This window comes from Alosa pseudoharengus, unplaced genomic scaffold (assembly GCF_046254945.1).
Source record: "Alosa pseudoharengus isolate Yale_2024_CS ecotype anadromous, Long Island Sound unplaced genomic scaffold, YU_APseudo_1.1 YU_APseudo_1.1_scf_7, whole genome shotgun sequence".
NCBI lineage: Eukaryota > Metazoa > Chordata > Actinopteri > Clupeiformes > Clupeidae > Alosa > Alosa pseudoharengus.
Genome location: NW_027468859.1, coordinates 25,708,588 through 25,723,587, shown reverse-complemented (window position 1 = coordinate 25,723,587; position 15,000 = coordinate 25,708,588). Strand labels below are relative to the sequence as shown.

General features: G+C 40.8%; 1 protein-coding gene across 1 annotated transcript in view; it reads right to left on the bottom strand.

The window, feature by feature from the left end:
• nbas (NBAS subunit of NRZ tethering complex) overlaps positions 1 to 15,000 on the bottom strand; it is a 233,879-nt gene that overhangs the window by 91,908 nt on the left and 126,971 nt on the right. Inside the window, exons 41-42 of the mRNA XM_076271806.1 lie at positions 3,668 to 3,927; positions 528 to 638 (exon numbers count right to left, since the gene is read on the bottom strand). Of these exons, the coding sequence (XP_076127921.1) occupies positions 528 to 638; positions 3,668 to 3,927 (371 nt within the window). The remainder of the gene's footprint in view (positions 1 to 527; positions 639 to 3,667; positions 3,928 to 15,000) is intronic.

Here is a 15,000-nt window from a genome sequence, read left to right as displayed (position 1 = left end):
GGGTGCGAAGGAACAAGAGAGGAGAGGAGAAGAGAAGAGAGGAGAAGAGAGGAGAAGAGAAGAGAACGAGAGCTCCAGGGGCAGCAAATTGGTTTCACACTCTTGCTCCTGTACAAACAAACAGAATACGCTCTCCTTTTTCTGTTAAGAACTAAAGTATGTGTGTGTGTGTGTGTGTGTGTGTGTGTGTGTGTGTGTGTGTGTGGGAGGGTGAGAGTCGGTACTGTAGTACTCTGTAAGTGGTACAAGGAGGTGTGAAACTGAATGAGTGTGTGTGCTGAAGAGTGTGTGTTGCGTGTCGAGTGGAGATGCATGGCATGCTAGCCTTTGTGTCCATGATGAAAAGGCATAAGAGTGTGAGTGTGTGTGTCTGGATGGGCTCAAATGCTTAGCAGGCTGGGAGGTGTGTGCGTGTGTGTCAGAGAGAGAGAGAGACTTACCCACGACTGAGAGTGTATATGAGGGAATGTATGCGTGTGCATGGGTATGTGTGTGTGTGTGTGTGTCTAAGAGAGAGAGAGACTTACCCACTGTCAGTGAACAGGAACTCTAGGTGTGTCATGTATACCTCCCACAGAGGAACACTGTAACGCTGTGCCAATGAGATGGAGATGTGGTACACATTCTCGTCCAGTGTTCTGAAACACACACACACACACAGCATTTTTACTCACATTTATAAATTCAGACATAGTGTACCAGTTCCTACTGTATGTTCACAATAAATGGCACGGTCTCAATGCCAGTCTTCTGGACTTTGTCCCATTGACACATACGGTCTAAGCCACTTTGCTTCACATACAGTAGCCAGGACTGTGTCCAAACAAAGCTAGAAGAGGTCAAGAATAGTCTTTTTACCACACACACACAGAGAGACGCACACACACACACACACACACACACACACACACACACACACACACACACAGATTCACACACACACAGGCGCACACACACAGATGCACACACTCTCACAGGCCCAGGATGCTCTCTTCTTGTAGTCACTCCAGCTCACTCACACACACACACAGTCAGCAAGGTCCAGGATAGTCTCATTCTTGACACACTCAAAACACAGCTATGATGGTAAAAAGGAGAATCATAAATGATCAGACAAGTGCTCTCTTTGAGCAAGCACTTTCACTAAAGTCAAGTCAACTGTCGGACTCTGAAGACTTATTTGATCACTTTAATGCAAAAATGGCAAACATTATGGATGACATTGCTCCATTACAATTCAAGAAAGTTAAGGACAAACAGAAAGCACCATGGAGGCAAAATCCAGCAGTTAAACTTCTAAAAAGAGAGTGTAGGAAGACTGAAAGAAAATGGCGTAAATACAAACTTCAGATCCACTATGAAATCCATAAAGAGATGCTCCGCACATATAACTCTGAAATATGCAAAGCAAGACAGTCTTTCTTTTCTAACATTATCAATAGAAGTTCAAATAACACTCGTATTCTATTTTCAACTGTTGATAAGTTAACAAATCCCCCCTCACAATTAGCGCCTGAACTTCTCTCAACTAATAAATGCAATGAGTTTTCATCTTTTTTTCTTAAAGGTAAAATTGACAAAATCAGACTCATCATATCTGCTCAATTACAAATTCAACAACCTGAACTTCCAGCAACAAACAGATGGAAACTAAACTTGATGTCAGAGTTCAGCTTGATAGACTACGAAACACTTGAAAAAACGGTATAGAATCTCAGCTCTTCCACATGTGTCTTAGACACTCTGCCTACCAATTTCTTCAAAACTGTTTTTCACCTCATAGCGGCGGATGTCCTTCAAATTGTAAATGTATCACTGCTGTCTGGCACTTTTCCTAAGTCACTGAAAACAGCTGTTGTAAAGCCACTTCTCAAGAAGAATAACCTGGATTCCTCCATGCTAAACAATTACAGGCCCATATCCAATCTACCCTTTATTGGCAAAATTATTGAAAAAGTAGTCTTTAATCAATTAACCACCTTCCTAACATCAAATGGGTATTTTGATTACTTTCAGTCTGGTTTTCGGGCAAATCACAGCACTGAAACAGCTCTCATTAAAGTTTCCAATGACATACGCCTCAACACAGATTCAGGTAAAACATCAGTCCTAGTGCTACTGGACCTTAGTGCAGCATTTGACACTGTTGATCGATCACAATATTTTACTACACAGACTAGAACACTGGGTTGGATTTACAGGCATAGTTATCAGCTGGATAAAATCATATCTACAAGAAAGGAGCTTCTTTGTTGCCATCGGAAACTGTACCTCAACACCAACGTCCTTGACCTGTGGTGTTCCCCAGGGGTCAATCTTGGGGCCACTATTATTCAACCTCTATATGCTCCCACTTGGACAAATCATTCAAAATAATTTGATTTCATATCATAGCTATGCAGATGACACACAAATTTACTTAGCTCTATCACCAAACGACTATGGTCCTCTTGAATCTATGTGTCAGTGTATAGAACAAATCAACACCTGGATGTCTCAAAATTTTCTTCAGCTGAACAAAGAAAAAACTGAAGTAATTATATTTGGAAAAAATGAGGAAAGACTTAGGGTTGCCACTCTCCTTGGCACAAAAGGGTTGAAGGCAAAGGATACTGTTAAAAATCTTGGTGTATTAATTGACAGTGATCTAAATTTCAACAGCCACATGAAAGCGATAACTAAATCAGCTTTTTACCACCTCAAAAATATTGCCAAACTCAGAGGGCTGATGTCAAAATATGACTTAGAAAAACTCATTCATGCATTTATCTCCAGCAGGGTTGATTACTGCAATGGACTGTTCACAGGCCTTCCTAAAAAGACTATTAAACAGCTTCAGGTGATACAAAATGCAGCAGCTAGGATTCTAACAAAAACTAAAAGAACTGACCACATTACTCCAATTCTTAAGTCCTTGCACTGGCTTCCAGTAAGTCACAGAATTGACTTTAAAGCACTATTGCTTGTTTATAAATCAGTAAATGGAGCAGGACCTAAATACTTGTCAGACATGCTTCAGCAGTACACACCTTCTCGTCCTCTCAGGTCCCAGGTGAAAAACCTGCTAGTAAAACCTACAGTTAGAACTAAACATGGTGAAGCAGCTTTTAGCTGCTATGCGGCTCAGCTGTGGAACCAACTTTCGGATGACATCAAAAAGGCCCCAACTGTAGCCAGTTTTAAATCTAGACTTAAGACCAAACTGTTCTCAGATGCTTTCTGCTAACTGTGCCGAGTAACAAATTCTGAATCTGCCTTGATAATTATTCTACTTTGTCTTTTATTACTTTTTTTTACTACTTTTGCCTTTGTTTTGCTTACTAATTATTCTTTATTTTTAAATGATTTTACCTTGTTTTATGTTTCCTTTTTATTATGATCTTTACCTTTTAACTATTCTTTGACTATATTGCCCTTCTATGCTTTTATTTGTTATTATTGTTTGGTTTTGTTTATGTAAAGCACATTGAATGACCTCTGTGTATGAAATGCGCTATATAAATAAACTTGACTTGACTTGACTTGACTTGTATTCATGCTCGGAAACACACACTCACACCCACACACACCCACACCCACCCACACACACACACACACACACACACACACACACACACACACACACACACACACACACACACACACACACACACACACACACACTTACTCGGCGAGGCCCAGGATGGTCTCCTTCTTGTACTGGGCGTCCGAGCTGAAGCGCTGGGTGTCCACTCCGCGGCCGAGGCCCTGCAGCACCTGGGCCTGCGTGAAGTCCGCCAGACGCTCCGAGTACGCCCGCAGCTGGCCAATCAGAGCGCCCACCTCCGCTGACCAATCGGCATTGTCACCCTGCTTCTCGCCCTGCTTCTCGCCCTGCTTCTCGCCAACGTGACGTGTCACCAGACGGATCAGCTCCTTGGGGTCCACCTGCGGAGAACCAAACAGAGATTGGGGCTGGAATGAGTTTACGGATACGGAACATAGGCTGCAAAAGTGTGTGTGTGTGTGTGTGTGTGTGTGTGTGTGTGTGTTCACTTTTTAATTATTACTAAGTTTAGGAAGTCATGTTGTGCATATATTAATGGATACACGCACACACACACACACACACACACACAGCTCAAGTTAATTAAGTCTGTAATTGAGCAGAGGTAAATACCAAATAGTCATGGAAGAGAACTATAATGAAGTAAAATGATAAGTCATATAAATAAGTCATACAAATTCCTTGTGTCAGTGTGTATAATAATTGAGGCACAACCCTGTGTGCGTGTGTGTGTTGCGAACAAACCTGTGTGTGAATATATGTATGACAATGAGAATGAGAGATGTGCCTTGGGCAGGAAATGATGTAGAAAAAAAAAGAAAAGAGCCAAACCACATTTGATCACAACTGGGAGAGGCTGTGGTATGCATGAGCGAGAGATGAGAGTGAGAATGAGTGAGAGAGGACATCTGTGTGTGTGTGTGTGTGTGTGTGTGTGTGTGTGTGTGTGTGTGTGTGTGTGGTGTTCAATACAATCTGGTCATTCATGACACAAGATATGCACAACATGTGTATGTTTATATAGGCCCCTCTGTGTGTGTGTGTGTGTGTGTGTGTGTGTGTGTATTAAATTAAGCATGCCTGTGTTTAAACATGCAGAGTGGAGTCCAGATTGGAGACTCAATCTTTTTAGCCAGCGAGGTTACACATTGGCCAACCCCAACTCTACGCATCCCTCTGCTTTGAAGTGATACAATAAGTCAGTCAGTCAGGACATTCCAGGTCTTTCCAATCCACTGCTTCTATTCCCTTCTTTCATCCATCCATCCATCCATCCTCTCATCCATCCATCCATCCATCCATTCTCTCATCCATCCATTCATCCATCCATCCTCTCATCCATCCATCCATCCTCTCATCCATCCATCCATCCATTCATTCTCTCATCCATCCATCCATCCTCTCATCAATCCATCCATTCCTCCATTCATTCTCTCATCCATCTATCCATCCATTCTCTCATCCATCCATCCTCCATCCATTCATTCTCTCATCCTATCTCTCACTCTCACTGCTATCACCATCTCTCGCTCTCTCTTCAAATCCTGCCATCCATGTAGACTGCAGCTACCACCTCAGTGGAGGGAGTAGAGGACTTATGGAGGAAGGAAGGAACGAGGAACGAAGGAAAAAAGGGAGGGAGGGAAGGAACGAAGGATGAAGGAAGAAAGTAAAGAAAAAAGTAAGCAATACAAATACAGGAAAGAAAGAAAGAGGGTTGAAGAGAAGGTATGAGTGGAACACAGCGGTTGAGGCAGACAGAAAGGCTTTGATTAAGGACTGAAACAAAATATTCTATTCTATGATAACAAAGTGTTACTTTGACATCATTAGTTCTGCAAGGACAGTTGCTGTGCAGTCTAATGGACCAGCGAGCCCTTGGAGAACCTCCCTGACAGTATTACAGGTGATCTGCTAATGGCAGCCGAACAGGGCAGGCGTTTAGCAAAGTGACCTCCAAAGGCCGACAGCTAAGAGGTCAGCATGGCTGACCAGAGTACCACCAGCAGCTCAAAAATAAACAAAATACATCAACAAATATTAAATTATACATAAAAACAAACAAACAAAGAGAGAGAGGGAGAGAGGGGGAGAGAGAGAGAGAGAGAGAGAGAGAGAGAGAGAGAGAGAGAGAGAGAGAGAGAGAGAGAGAGAGAGAGCGAGCGAGCAGAGAATAACTGTGGTATGGGGCGTCACACTGCAACAGGATAACTCTAACTCTCCCACACACATGCGCAGGCATACTGTGATAAACGTCAAGTACATAATGATGTGTGCATACGCACGCACGCGTGTGTGCGTGTGTGTGTGTGTGTGTGTGTGCGTGTGTGTTTGTATATGTGTGTGTGTGTGTGCCTGCCTGTGTGTTTGTGTGTGTTTGTATGTGTACGTGTGTGTGTCTGCATGTGTGTTTGTGTGTGTGTGTGTGCCTGCATATGTGTGTGTGTGTGTGTGTGTGTGTGTGTGTGAGTGTGCCTGCATGTGTGTTTGTGTGCGTGCGTGTGTGTGTGCGCCTGCATGTATGTGTGTGTGTGACAGAGAGGAGAGAGATAACACTGCATTGATGAGTGCAGTAGACACCCTGGTGTGCCTGAGTCCACCATTTCCATACTTAGGTAAAGTGTCCACTGCCAAAACAAATTGCCAAGAATGCAGAGAGAGGACAAGAGAAAAGAGAGAGAGAGAGAGAGAGAGAGAGAGAGAGAGAGAGAGAGAGCTGCAATTCACGTGCAGACTGCCCCTCCCCCACAAGTAGAGTGCTGAAAGCCTGCTCTTCAAGACAACAGTAAACTTTAAACTTTCAAAGCATCTTTTAACTGTTTGACGTCCAAATGGAAAACGTGAATGATAGATAGATAGGTACTTTATTTAATGCTTAATGCCTCGTTTATAGAACTGCTTGCCATTGTATTTAGGGAGCTGCAAATAGCTAAGTTGTTGGCTAGGCTATCCAAATGCATGCGGTAGCGGTAGCTGTTACAAACACTGGTCATATGATTAAGTAATGCCAACGTTGTTCCGTGGTATTTGTGGGAGTTTTATTCAGCGACCACCTGGCAGAGTGTTGGACGCGTGTGGTGTGTGTGTGTGTGTCTCCCTCCCTGAATGCCTCTTCTATAAAACTGCTTACCATTGTATTTGGGCGATTCTACCGAATTCGTGCAAATTGCTGTCCCAGACCCTAAAAAGTAATTTAAAAAGCATTTATACAGAAAAATTTTACATATTTATGAAGATCTTTTTATTATCTATTAAGAACTAAAACAATATTTGAGGTAGCATCAAGCTTAATATATATAAAATCATCATGTTTAGGGTACTTTCAATTGAGAGGTGGCTGTCCCAAACCCTAAGGCCTAAATTTCACCTTATGAAAAAAAATATGAAATCATTTTTGTAATTTTTTCCACTGATGTTTTTCTAAAGATCTTTTAAATACCTATGATAAAAGCAATCGAAAAAATATATTTATTGCATAATTTTTTTCAAAAATCATAAATTATTATGTAAAAAATGTTGTCCCGCATTTTTATGTCACAACCGAAACACTGTAAGGTTTAGCCCATAGGATGGTAATGATTTTAGCCACACCCCTCCATTTGGACCAGGAAGTGTGTGTGCATCCCTCTCTCTCTCATGGCCACATGGTGAGTAGATCAGTCCAATAATTTTTGAGTAAATGCATTCAAAAGTCTAAAAATCAGGCTGGAACATTTAAAAACGTCACTACCGAACACATATTTATTTCAATTAATCAAGTTGTTTTGGTTGTTTTTTTTTTTAAATGTAGTTTTATTTGTGTATAAATGTTCAGAACTGTGCTATCTAACCATGTGCTGACTAGCATCTTTGAGATAGGCTCAAAAATATATGTTTTCGTCACTACCGAAACAGTCACAACTGAAACATGTATTGAAGTTTCGGTTGTGACGAGATTGTTTCGGTAGTGACTAAATGGACCGCTAGGTCCTATATTTTGGTAAATCAGTGATATTTCCAATTGCACATTTATATAAATAAAATATAGACAAATATTGAGGGATGACTCAGTGAAATACCAAGAATATTTAAGAAAGGAAAGTGAAAGAAATCATTGTTCAACTGCATATTTTTGCAGAAGCATTAGTTAGGAAGACTGAGGGCCCTATCTTACACTCAGTGCATTGAGGAACCAGGCGCAACACAATTGTTTTCCTAGTTTTAGGTCAGCGCATTTTATCATTATTCCGCCAGACACCCATACTGTGTGATCCTTGCACACCCATGGGTGTATCGATGAAAAAACAGGGGTGGTCAGACATATGATCACAAATTGCTATTTTGACGCAACAAAAAATGATAACACCACTGACCAAGGAAAGTGATCTAAAGTTAAATGGGCATTATTTCAGTTATTTTGAGGGTGCACTGTCAGAGGAGTCTAACAGCCTGGTAAGACCTAAGCCAGTGTTTCTTGAACTGGGGTTCGGGACCCCCAGGGGGGTTGACAAAAATATGGGAGGGGTTGCGAAATTATTTGCAGAAGGTGTTCAGTCCAACATGTTTAAAAACTGGGATATTCAGTAGCCCTAGATATATGGTTACAATTCACAGTGTTTCCATAATGTTCCTCCGAAGGTGGATGCTTTGTTTACGCAAACTCAAATCTCTATCTGCGCCTCTTGCAACGATAACTTCAAAGATGCTGTGCGTAAGCTTACCAGTGACAGAACATTATGCAGCCTTTTCTTGCCACAGGACTGCCAGTTATACATTGGATGAGTGCTAGTTATCTAAACAATAAATCAGATTGTCAAAGGCTTGGTTTTGATGTTGACATAGCGTACCATTTCTGCCTCTGCCTCCAATGCCAGTCTTGCAACATTTTCCAAAAAGGAAACCAAATTTCATTGGCTGGAGAGAAGGGGGTCTCGAGACTTGGCCAATGTTTTTTGGGGGTCGCCAGTCAAAACGTTTAAGAACCACTGACCTAAGCAACAAGTCCCTGGCAACGCAATTCAAAGTCTGTGCTGGTGTGCTTAGATGAATGTCCTTAGCATTTTTTAACATTCATTGGAATGTTATCGGGGTGTTAGGAAGCAAAGTGCATGAGCATAGACAGTACACAGACACATATATACTCCATACACCTGGGGACGCTGGTTTGCCTGTGTAATCTGTGTTGTGTTGAACCACGTAGCTCAACCTGTCACTCGTCTGGAAACTCGCAAACAGCAGCACCTCGGATCAGGAGCATGCTAGCATTAGCAAAGCAAAAGCCCAGGCTGCAACACTACTCTATAGGCGTCTGCAGGGAGGTTTACCAACATACTGCACACCTACCGTTACACTCCTAAAGCCCCCTAAACCTCACTCCTGATCCGGGTCATGGTCCAGGATTCCTACACAGTGGACCACCCCTCCACCCTTGTTTTGTTTTCATTGTTGAAATTTGGGAAAGAACCTTGTCTTACATTTAAAAAACAAAAACTGAACTGCAGATTTGCTTAACTACTTGGGCTGTCTGACCGAGTGGGTCAGAGTTTAGGCTGGCTATGGACGAGGCAAAGCGGTGTCGCCTGGTTTCAAGCATTCTAACAATAGTTCCATACATACTTTCACATTTTGTTTTGCACACTTTCACATTTGTGTGAGTACCTAGTAGGGGTAATTGTTGATTTAAATAGTAAAAAAAGAAATGTGTTTGCTCATCCAGATGGTGGTACTGTGCCATGGTACATGCAGTAGGCCTACTTGCTTTTAGGGAATGGGAGATGGCACTCTTATTGTTTTTCTTCTGATTGGTTATGGCATACCTACGGAGCCCAGGAGGTGTCATTGCAAGATATGTTTGTGTATCGAGAGAAAGTGCGCTCATTTTACTAAATCGTGCACACGTTTTACTACATTGTGCTCTCAATTTAGTAAATTGTCCGCACGATTTAGTAAAACGTGCACACGATTTAGTAAATTGTGCGCATGTTTTACTAAATAGTGCGCTCGTTTTACTAAATTGTGCTCTAGATTTAGTAAAACATGCGCACGCACGATTTAGTAAATTGTGCGCACGTTTTATGAAATTGTGCGCTCAATTTACAACAATTAAAATGAGAGCACAATTTAGTAAAATGAGCGCACTATTTAGTAAAACGTGTGCGCAATTGTGCGCACGTTTTACTAAATAGTGAGCACGATTTACTAAATTGAGAGCACAATTTAGTAAAATAAGTGCACAATTTAGTAAAATGAGCCCACGCTTTCTGGATATATACCAAAAAATACCTTGCAATGACTCCTCTAGGGCTCCGTATATACCTGCCGACATTTAGCTTTTAAAAAAATCGGGTTTTGGGTTGCCAGGTTTTATGACAACAGGATTGAAATTGAAAGTAAGTCATTGTGTTGGCTATGTGTAGGGTAGAGATGCGCGGATGGGCTATTATTTCAACCGTAACCGCATAGCAAAACTTATCATCCATCCGCCATCCATCCGCACCAACGTTTTTTGACCAATTTTCAAATCCGCACCCGCCCGCCATCCGCTGGTTGTTTTAATGTATATGGGTGATGCGGTGCTGCTGACGTGAGGCTAGAAAGCTCTTGCCTGTTCTAGAAAGACTGATCCAATGCAGCAAATATATTAAAAGGCTAAAGTCCTACATTGGCTATGTTGTAGCCTATCCCCAGAATATTAGCAGCAAACTCAGTCTCTGTCTCGCAAAAGTCTCCAAATAAAACGCAGCCTGTAGCCTACAATTGTATCATTGTAATAAAAAACGCAATTAAGCACATAATTTCAACATGCTGCTATTTAGCCTACTAATTAATGCCTATTGTAGGCCTACTTTATTTTTTGCAAAAAGAAAGAAATCCATAATAAAATAACAAGTCATTCACATTATAGGCTACTTTACGCACTGTAACCCACCGCACAGCAGTGCAACGTGCATGTTTACATTTTTTGTAACAACTTGCTTGCCTGCCTTACACATCTAAGTTTTCCGACTATTTTTCTTACCTTCTTTTTTCCGCTGTGGATGTTACTGAGCTTGTAGAAGTTTTAGCTCTTACGTTCTGAACATCTTGCACTGCCATTGCCCGATGTCAGTTCTGAGTCATATCACACGATAATCTGTCTCCCTTTTAAATGCCTATTCCCTGAATGGTAGGCTAAAATGACTATGTGTTTTATATATAATATCGAAACAAAATAACCCAGTCAGTCTCATCTACGAGATGTTTAGGCCTCCTCCAATACTGGCAGCTGGGCTCATAGGTTGCAGATTTGCTTAGTGGCCTACCAAGGCTCTGCAACGAGACGCGACATGGGAGATATCATCGGTCAACTTGCACTGTAGCCTATTCTACTTTCTTATTGCACACTGGAGAGAAAAACATGCTGGTAGGCTACGATAGGCTACTTAATTTAAACTGTGTTACCTTTAGTGTGTGTGTGTGTGTGTGTGTGTGTGTGTGTGTGTGTGCGTGTGTGAGGGGTTGCTCAGTGAAACATCGGAATACACCAATTCCGCAACACCGTCTCTGATAGATAAACAAAGCAGCATGCATAGAAGCAACTAGGCCAAACTGCCTGATGAAAATTTGACTATTTCAAAGTGTGCTCGTTTTTTTCGGATGTAGGTAACACAATTTAACAATGTATAGGCTATATTTTTTTCATTTGATTGGTTCAACCGCCACCCGCCCGAATGTAATTAAAATATTATATTTATTCACGTCATCCGCCCAATCCGCGGTTTAACCGCGGAGTCCGCGGCTGTAACCGTGAACCGCGCATCTCTAGTGTAGGGTGCATATCATACCCAATTTGGCAACCTGGGAAATGTCAGACTAACAGAAAAAATGAATACATCCGTGATTTTAAAATTAAGTTTGATGGTCATGCAATATTCTGGGAGTTTCCCCGGGAGAAATAACAAAACGGGTGGGCGCCGGGAGATGACCTTGAAATACGGGAGAAACTAGGGAAAACGGGAGTGTTGGCAGTTATGGGTTGTGCGTTATACCTAACAAACATTCATGCTTAAAGGGATACTCCAGCGTAAAAACAACCAAAACAAAATAGTCTTACACTTCGGCGGTAGTGTCCATGGGCATGCTACAGATAAACCGATAAACCCTAGGTAGTTTTTACTTTGAAGTAGCCTTTCAATTAAGGAGCGAGGGACATTATAACAATCCTTTTGAACAATGCACCTGGCGTCTGATCACTTATTCCGCTGTCAAACTAGGAAAAGTGAACTAGACACTCCCTACATACATCTGAACCATATGCTTCAGAGCATGCGTCTTAGGTTATCAATATAGGGCCCTGAAGGTAACAAATTGAACACTTAAATGAGATCTGGAGGTTATGTGTTCTTTGAGAAAATGTCAACATGTTAGATACTAATACTTTTAAATGTGACCATTTTTGAACACTTTCTTGAAGGATTATAAAACCAAGCATACATGTTCTATCTTGCATCCCATAACACCCAAACTATCCATCAGCTGTTCAGTGAAATATTAAACAGATTTCTTTAAAAAAAATTATATATATATATGTCTGTTAAATGTGCTAGCTGCATTATGTGCAACATTTGTGACTTATTTGTAATTTTTATCAACACAAAATACTGGCAGTCTGATGTAGTAGTCACTACCGAAACACTACCGTCACTACCGAACATGTGCTGTCACAACCGAAACATGGGATGTTTTGTTAAAAAAAGATTATATCTAATCATCTGACAAGATAACAGGGTGGTGTTTGGTTAAATATATATTTATAGTAATACATCCTTAAATTTGAAAATGGTATGATCAACTTTATGCGTTTTACAAAGAAATATTGTTTTTAAAATGCAATTAATCTCATAAATGACCTTTATTTTGTGTTAAAAAATATTATTGTTATCAGTTGAATCATGGAAATGCTTTAAGAAAATTCAAAAAAATATATTTAGAAGGTATATGTAAAGACATTCCTGATAGGTTATCATAAAACTTCTTATTTTGTTAATTTTTATTGTGTTTCGGTAGTGACACATTTTGGGAGAAGGAAAACATTCCAAAACTGTACAAAAAGACAATATGAAATTAAAATGTCCAATTATTAGAAATGTGTACCTTAGATGTTATACAATGCATGTGAATGAAAAGTTTTGGGGGAAAAAGACACTTTTTTCAAAATGTTTCAACCTCTGAATTTGCACGAATTCGGTAGAATGGCCCATTTAGGGAGCTGCAAATAGCTAACTTGTAGGCTATCCGTATGCATGCGGTAGCGGTAGCTGTTACGAACACTGGTCAATCATATGATTAAGTAATGCCGACGTTTAGTTGTTCCGGGATATTTATGGGAGTTTTATTCAGCGAGCACCTGGCTGAGTTTTGGACGCGTGTGGTGTGTGCGTCTCCCTCCCCCTCTCCCTTCGAGCGGGCGGAGTTGCCATCACAGTGATATCAGAGCTTTAATAATGAGAGACGTGTTATATGTAGTTGACTATTAATTCGTGTTAACGTTTACCATGTACCAGACATACCGTGTATGCCTTACTTGTTTAGAGCCGTTTGCTAACGTTATCATTATCAATCCAGATCAATGGTGGTTCGTCAGCTACCAAACAGAAGTTTGTGTGTGCGTCTGGTCTGTCTCACTCAGTGGGACACACGCATCACAGAGATATGAGAGTGCTGGGCTACCTGAAGGAGAGATTTTAAAACTTTGAGAGATACATTTTATACCTTTTGACGTTGATGCCGTTTAGAACAGAAACATCTGACACCACGTTATTTTCTTCTGCTGATTTATGTTCTGTGGTTGACAAATCTGGCAGCTTTTATTAGAAAAATATAGACATAGTAAAATTGAAACCATGCAGTCTTAATTTACAAATCAAGCACTTATTTCAATAGGTACTTTTCAGGCTTATTGTTTTCTTAAATTATTTAAATGTGTTGACAAAGGACATTTTGTGATGACCTGAATTATGTCTTATAGTCAGCAAGCAATGCATCATCAAGGCTGTGTTGTAAGATGTTGATGAAAGCATTTTGCACAGTTAACCATATCCAGTGCACCCATCGATAAGTTCAATAAATGTTCCTTTTTTAAATTGAGACTTTACATTTGTTATCATCATTTGTGTAATTATGTGTCACTTGTATGATGTAAATTGAGGGAGCAAAATAAAAGCAGTATCGGCTCCAAATATCGGCTCAAGAAAATCGGCAGCCTGTATCGGTCATCGGCTAAGGCTGATGGAAAAAAATCGGTATCGGTACTAAAAAATCCATATCGGTCGATCCCTAGTGTGTACATGAGTTTGAGTTAGAGTGTGTGTGTGTGTGTGTGTGTGTGCGTGTATATAGAGAGTGTGTATGTTCTGTGCTGATAATGGATGTACTCTACCTCAGATGGCACCACTATGCGAGGACAAACATTTTTATCCATAGGACAGAAGGTGTGCGAGTGTGTGTGTCAGTGTGTGTGAGTGTATGTGCCTGTGCTCTACCTTAGCTCTCACAGCAGTTTGCTACTGAGTCAAAAAAAAGTGTGTGTGTCTGTGTGTGTGTGTGTGTGTGTGTGTGTGTAATAGAATGGGAGACAGTGCAAGTGCAAGTGCGTGTCTTACAGCAGTCTGACATAACGGCTGCTTCTTTGTGAATGTGTGTATGTGTGTGTATGTGTGTGTGTGTGTGTGTGTGTGTGTGTGTGTGTGTGTGTGTGTGCTATATCTTGGATGGTGATCTCTTTGACACATAACGTTACATTTCAGCCATTGCTCTCAATCCTCACCTTATACGGTACTAATCAGCAGCTAACAGGCCACTTCTCACACTCCTCAGATCCAGGACCTTATATTCTCCCCCCCCCTCTCTCTTTCTCTCTCTCCCCCCTCTCTCTCTCACATTATCTCTCTCTATCCCCACTCCTCTCTCCCTCTCTCTCTCTCTCATCTCTCTCTAGGTGTCGTCTGTCCTGGTTCTTATGCATATGAAGATGAGAAGAGCAGCTGTGTCAAGAGACAGACATTTCTATCAAACCCCTCTGCCATAAGGCGGCTATACAGGCCCGCTGTGTGTGTGTGTGTGTGTGTGTGGGTGGGTGTGTGTGTGTGTATATGATACACTGTATACACACACATACACACAAATAAATGTGTATGTATGTATGTATACAGTATTTCGGTGGTTTATAAACAAATTAATTGCACATTCTTACTGTAATTAATCTTGATTAATCATGATTAATTGTATCTTTATAATTAAGCATTTAATAATGGATACTGAAATGTAATATCGTGGAACTGATGTGACAAGGAATTAAAATAATATATTATTTTTTTTAACTCTGAAGTGCTAAACAAGCCAACAGATGTCCAGTAGAGCTATTTGCATTATTGACTGGCAGATTTCATATGCACTATACAGGGTTCCTACACATTTTCCATTTCAAAATTCCATAC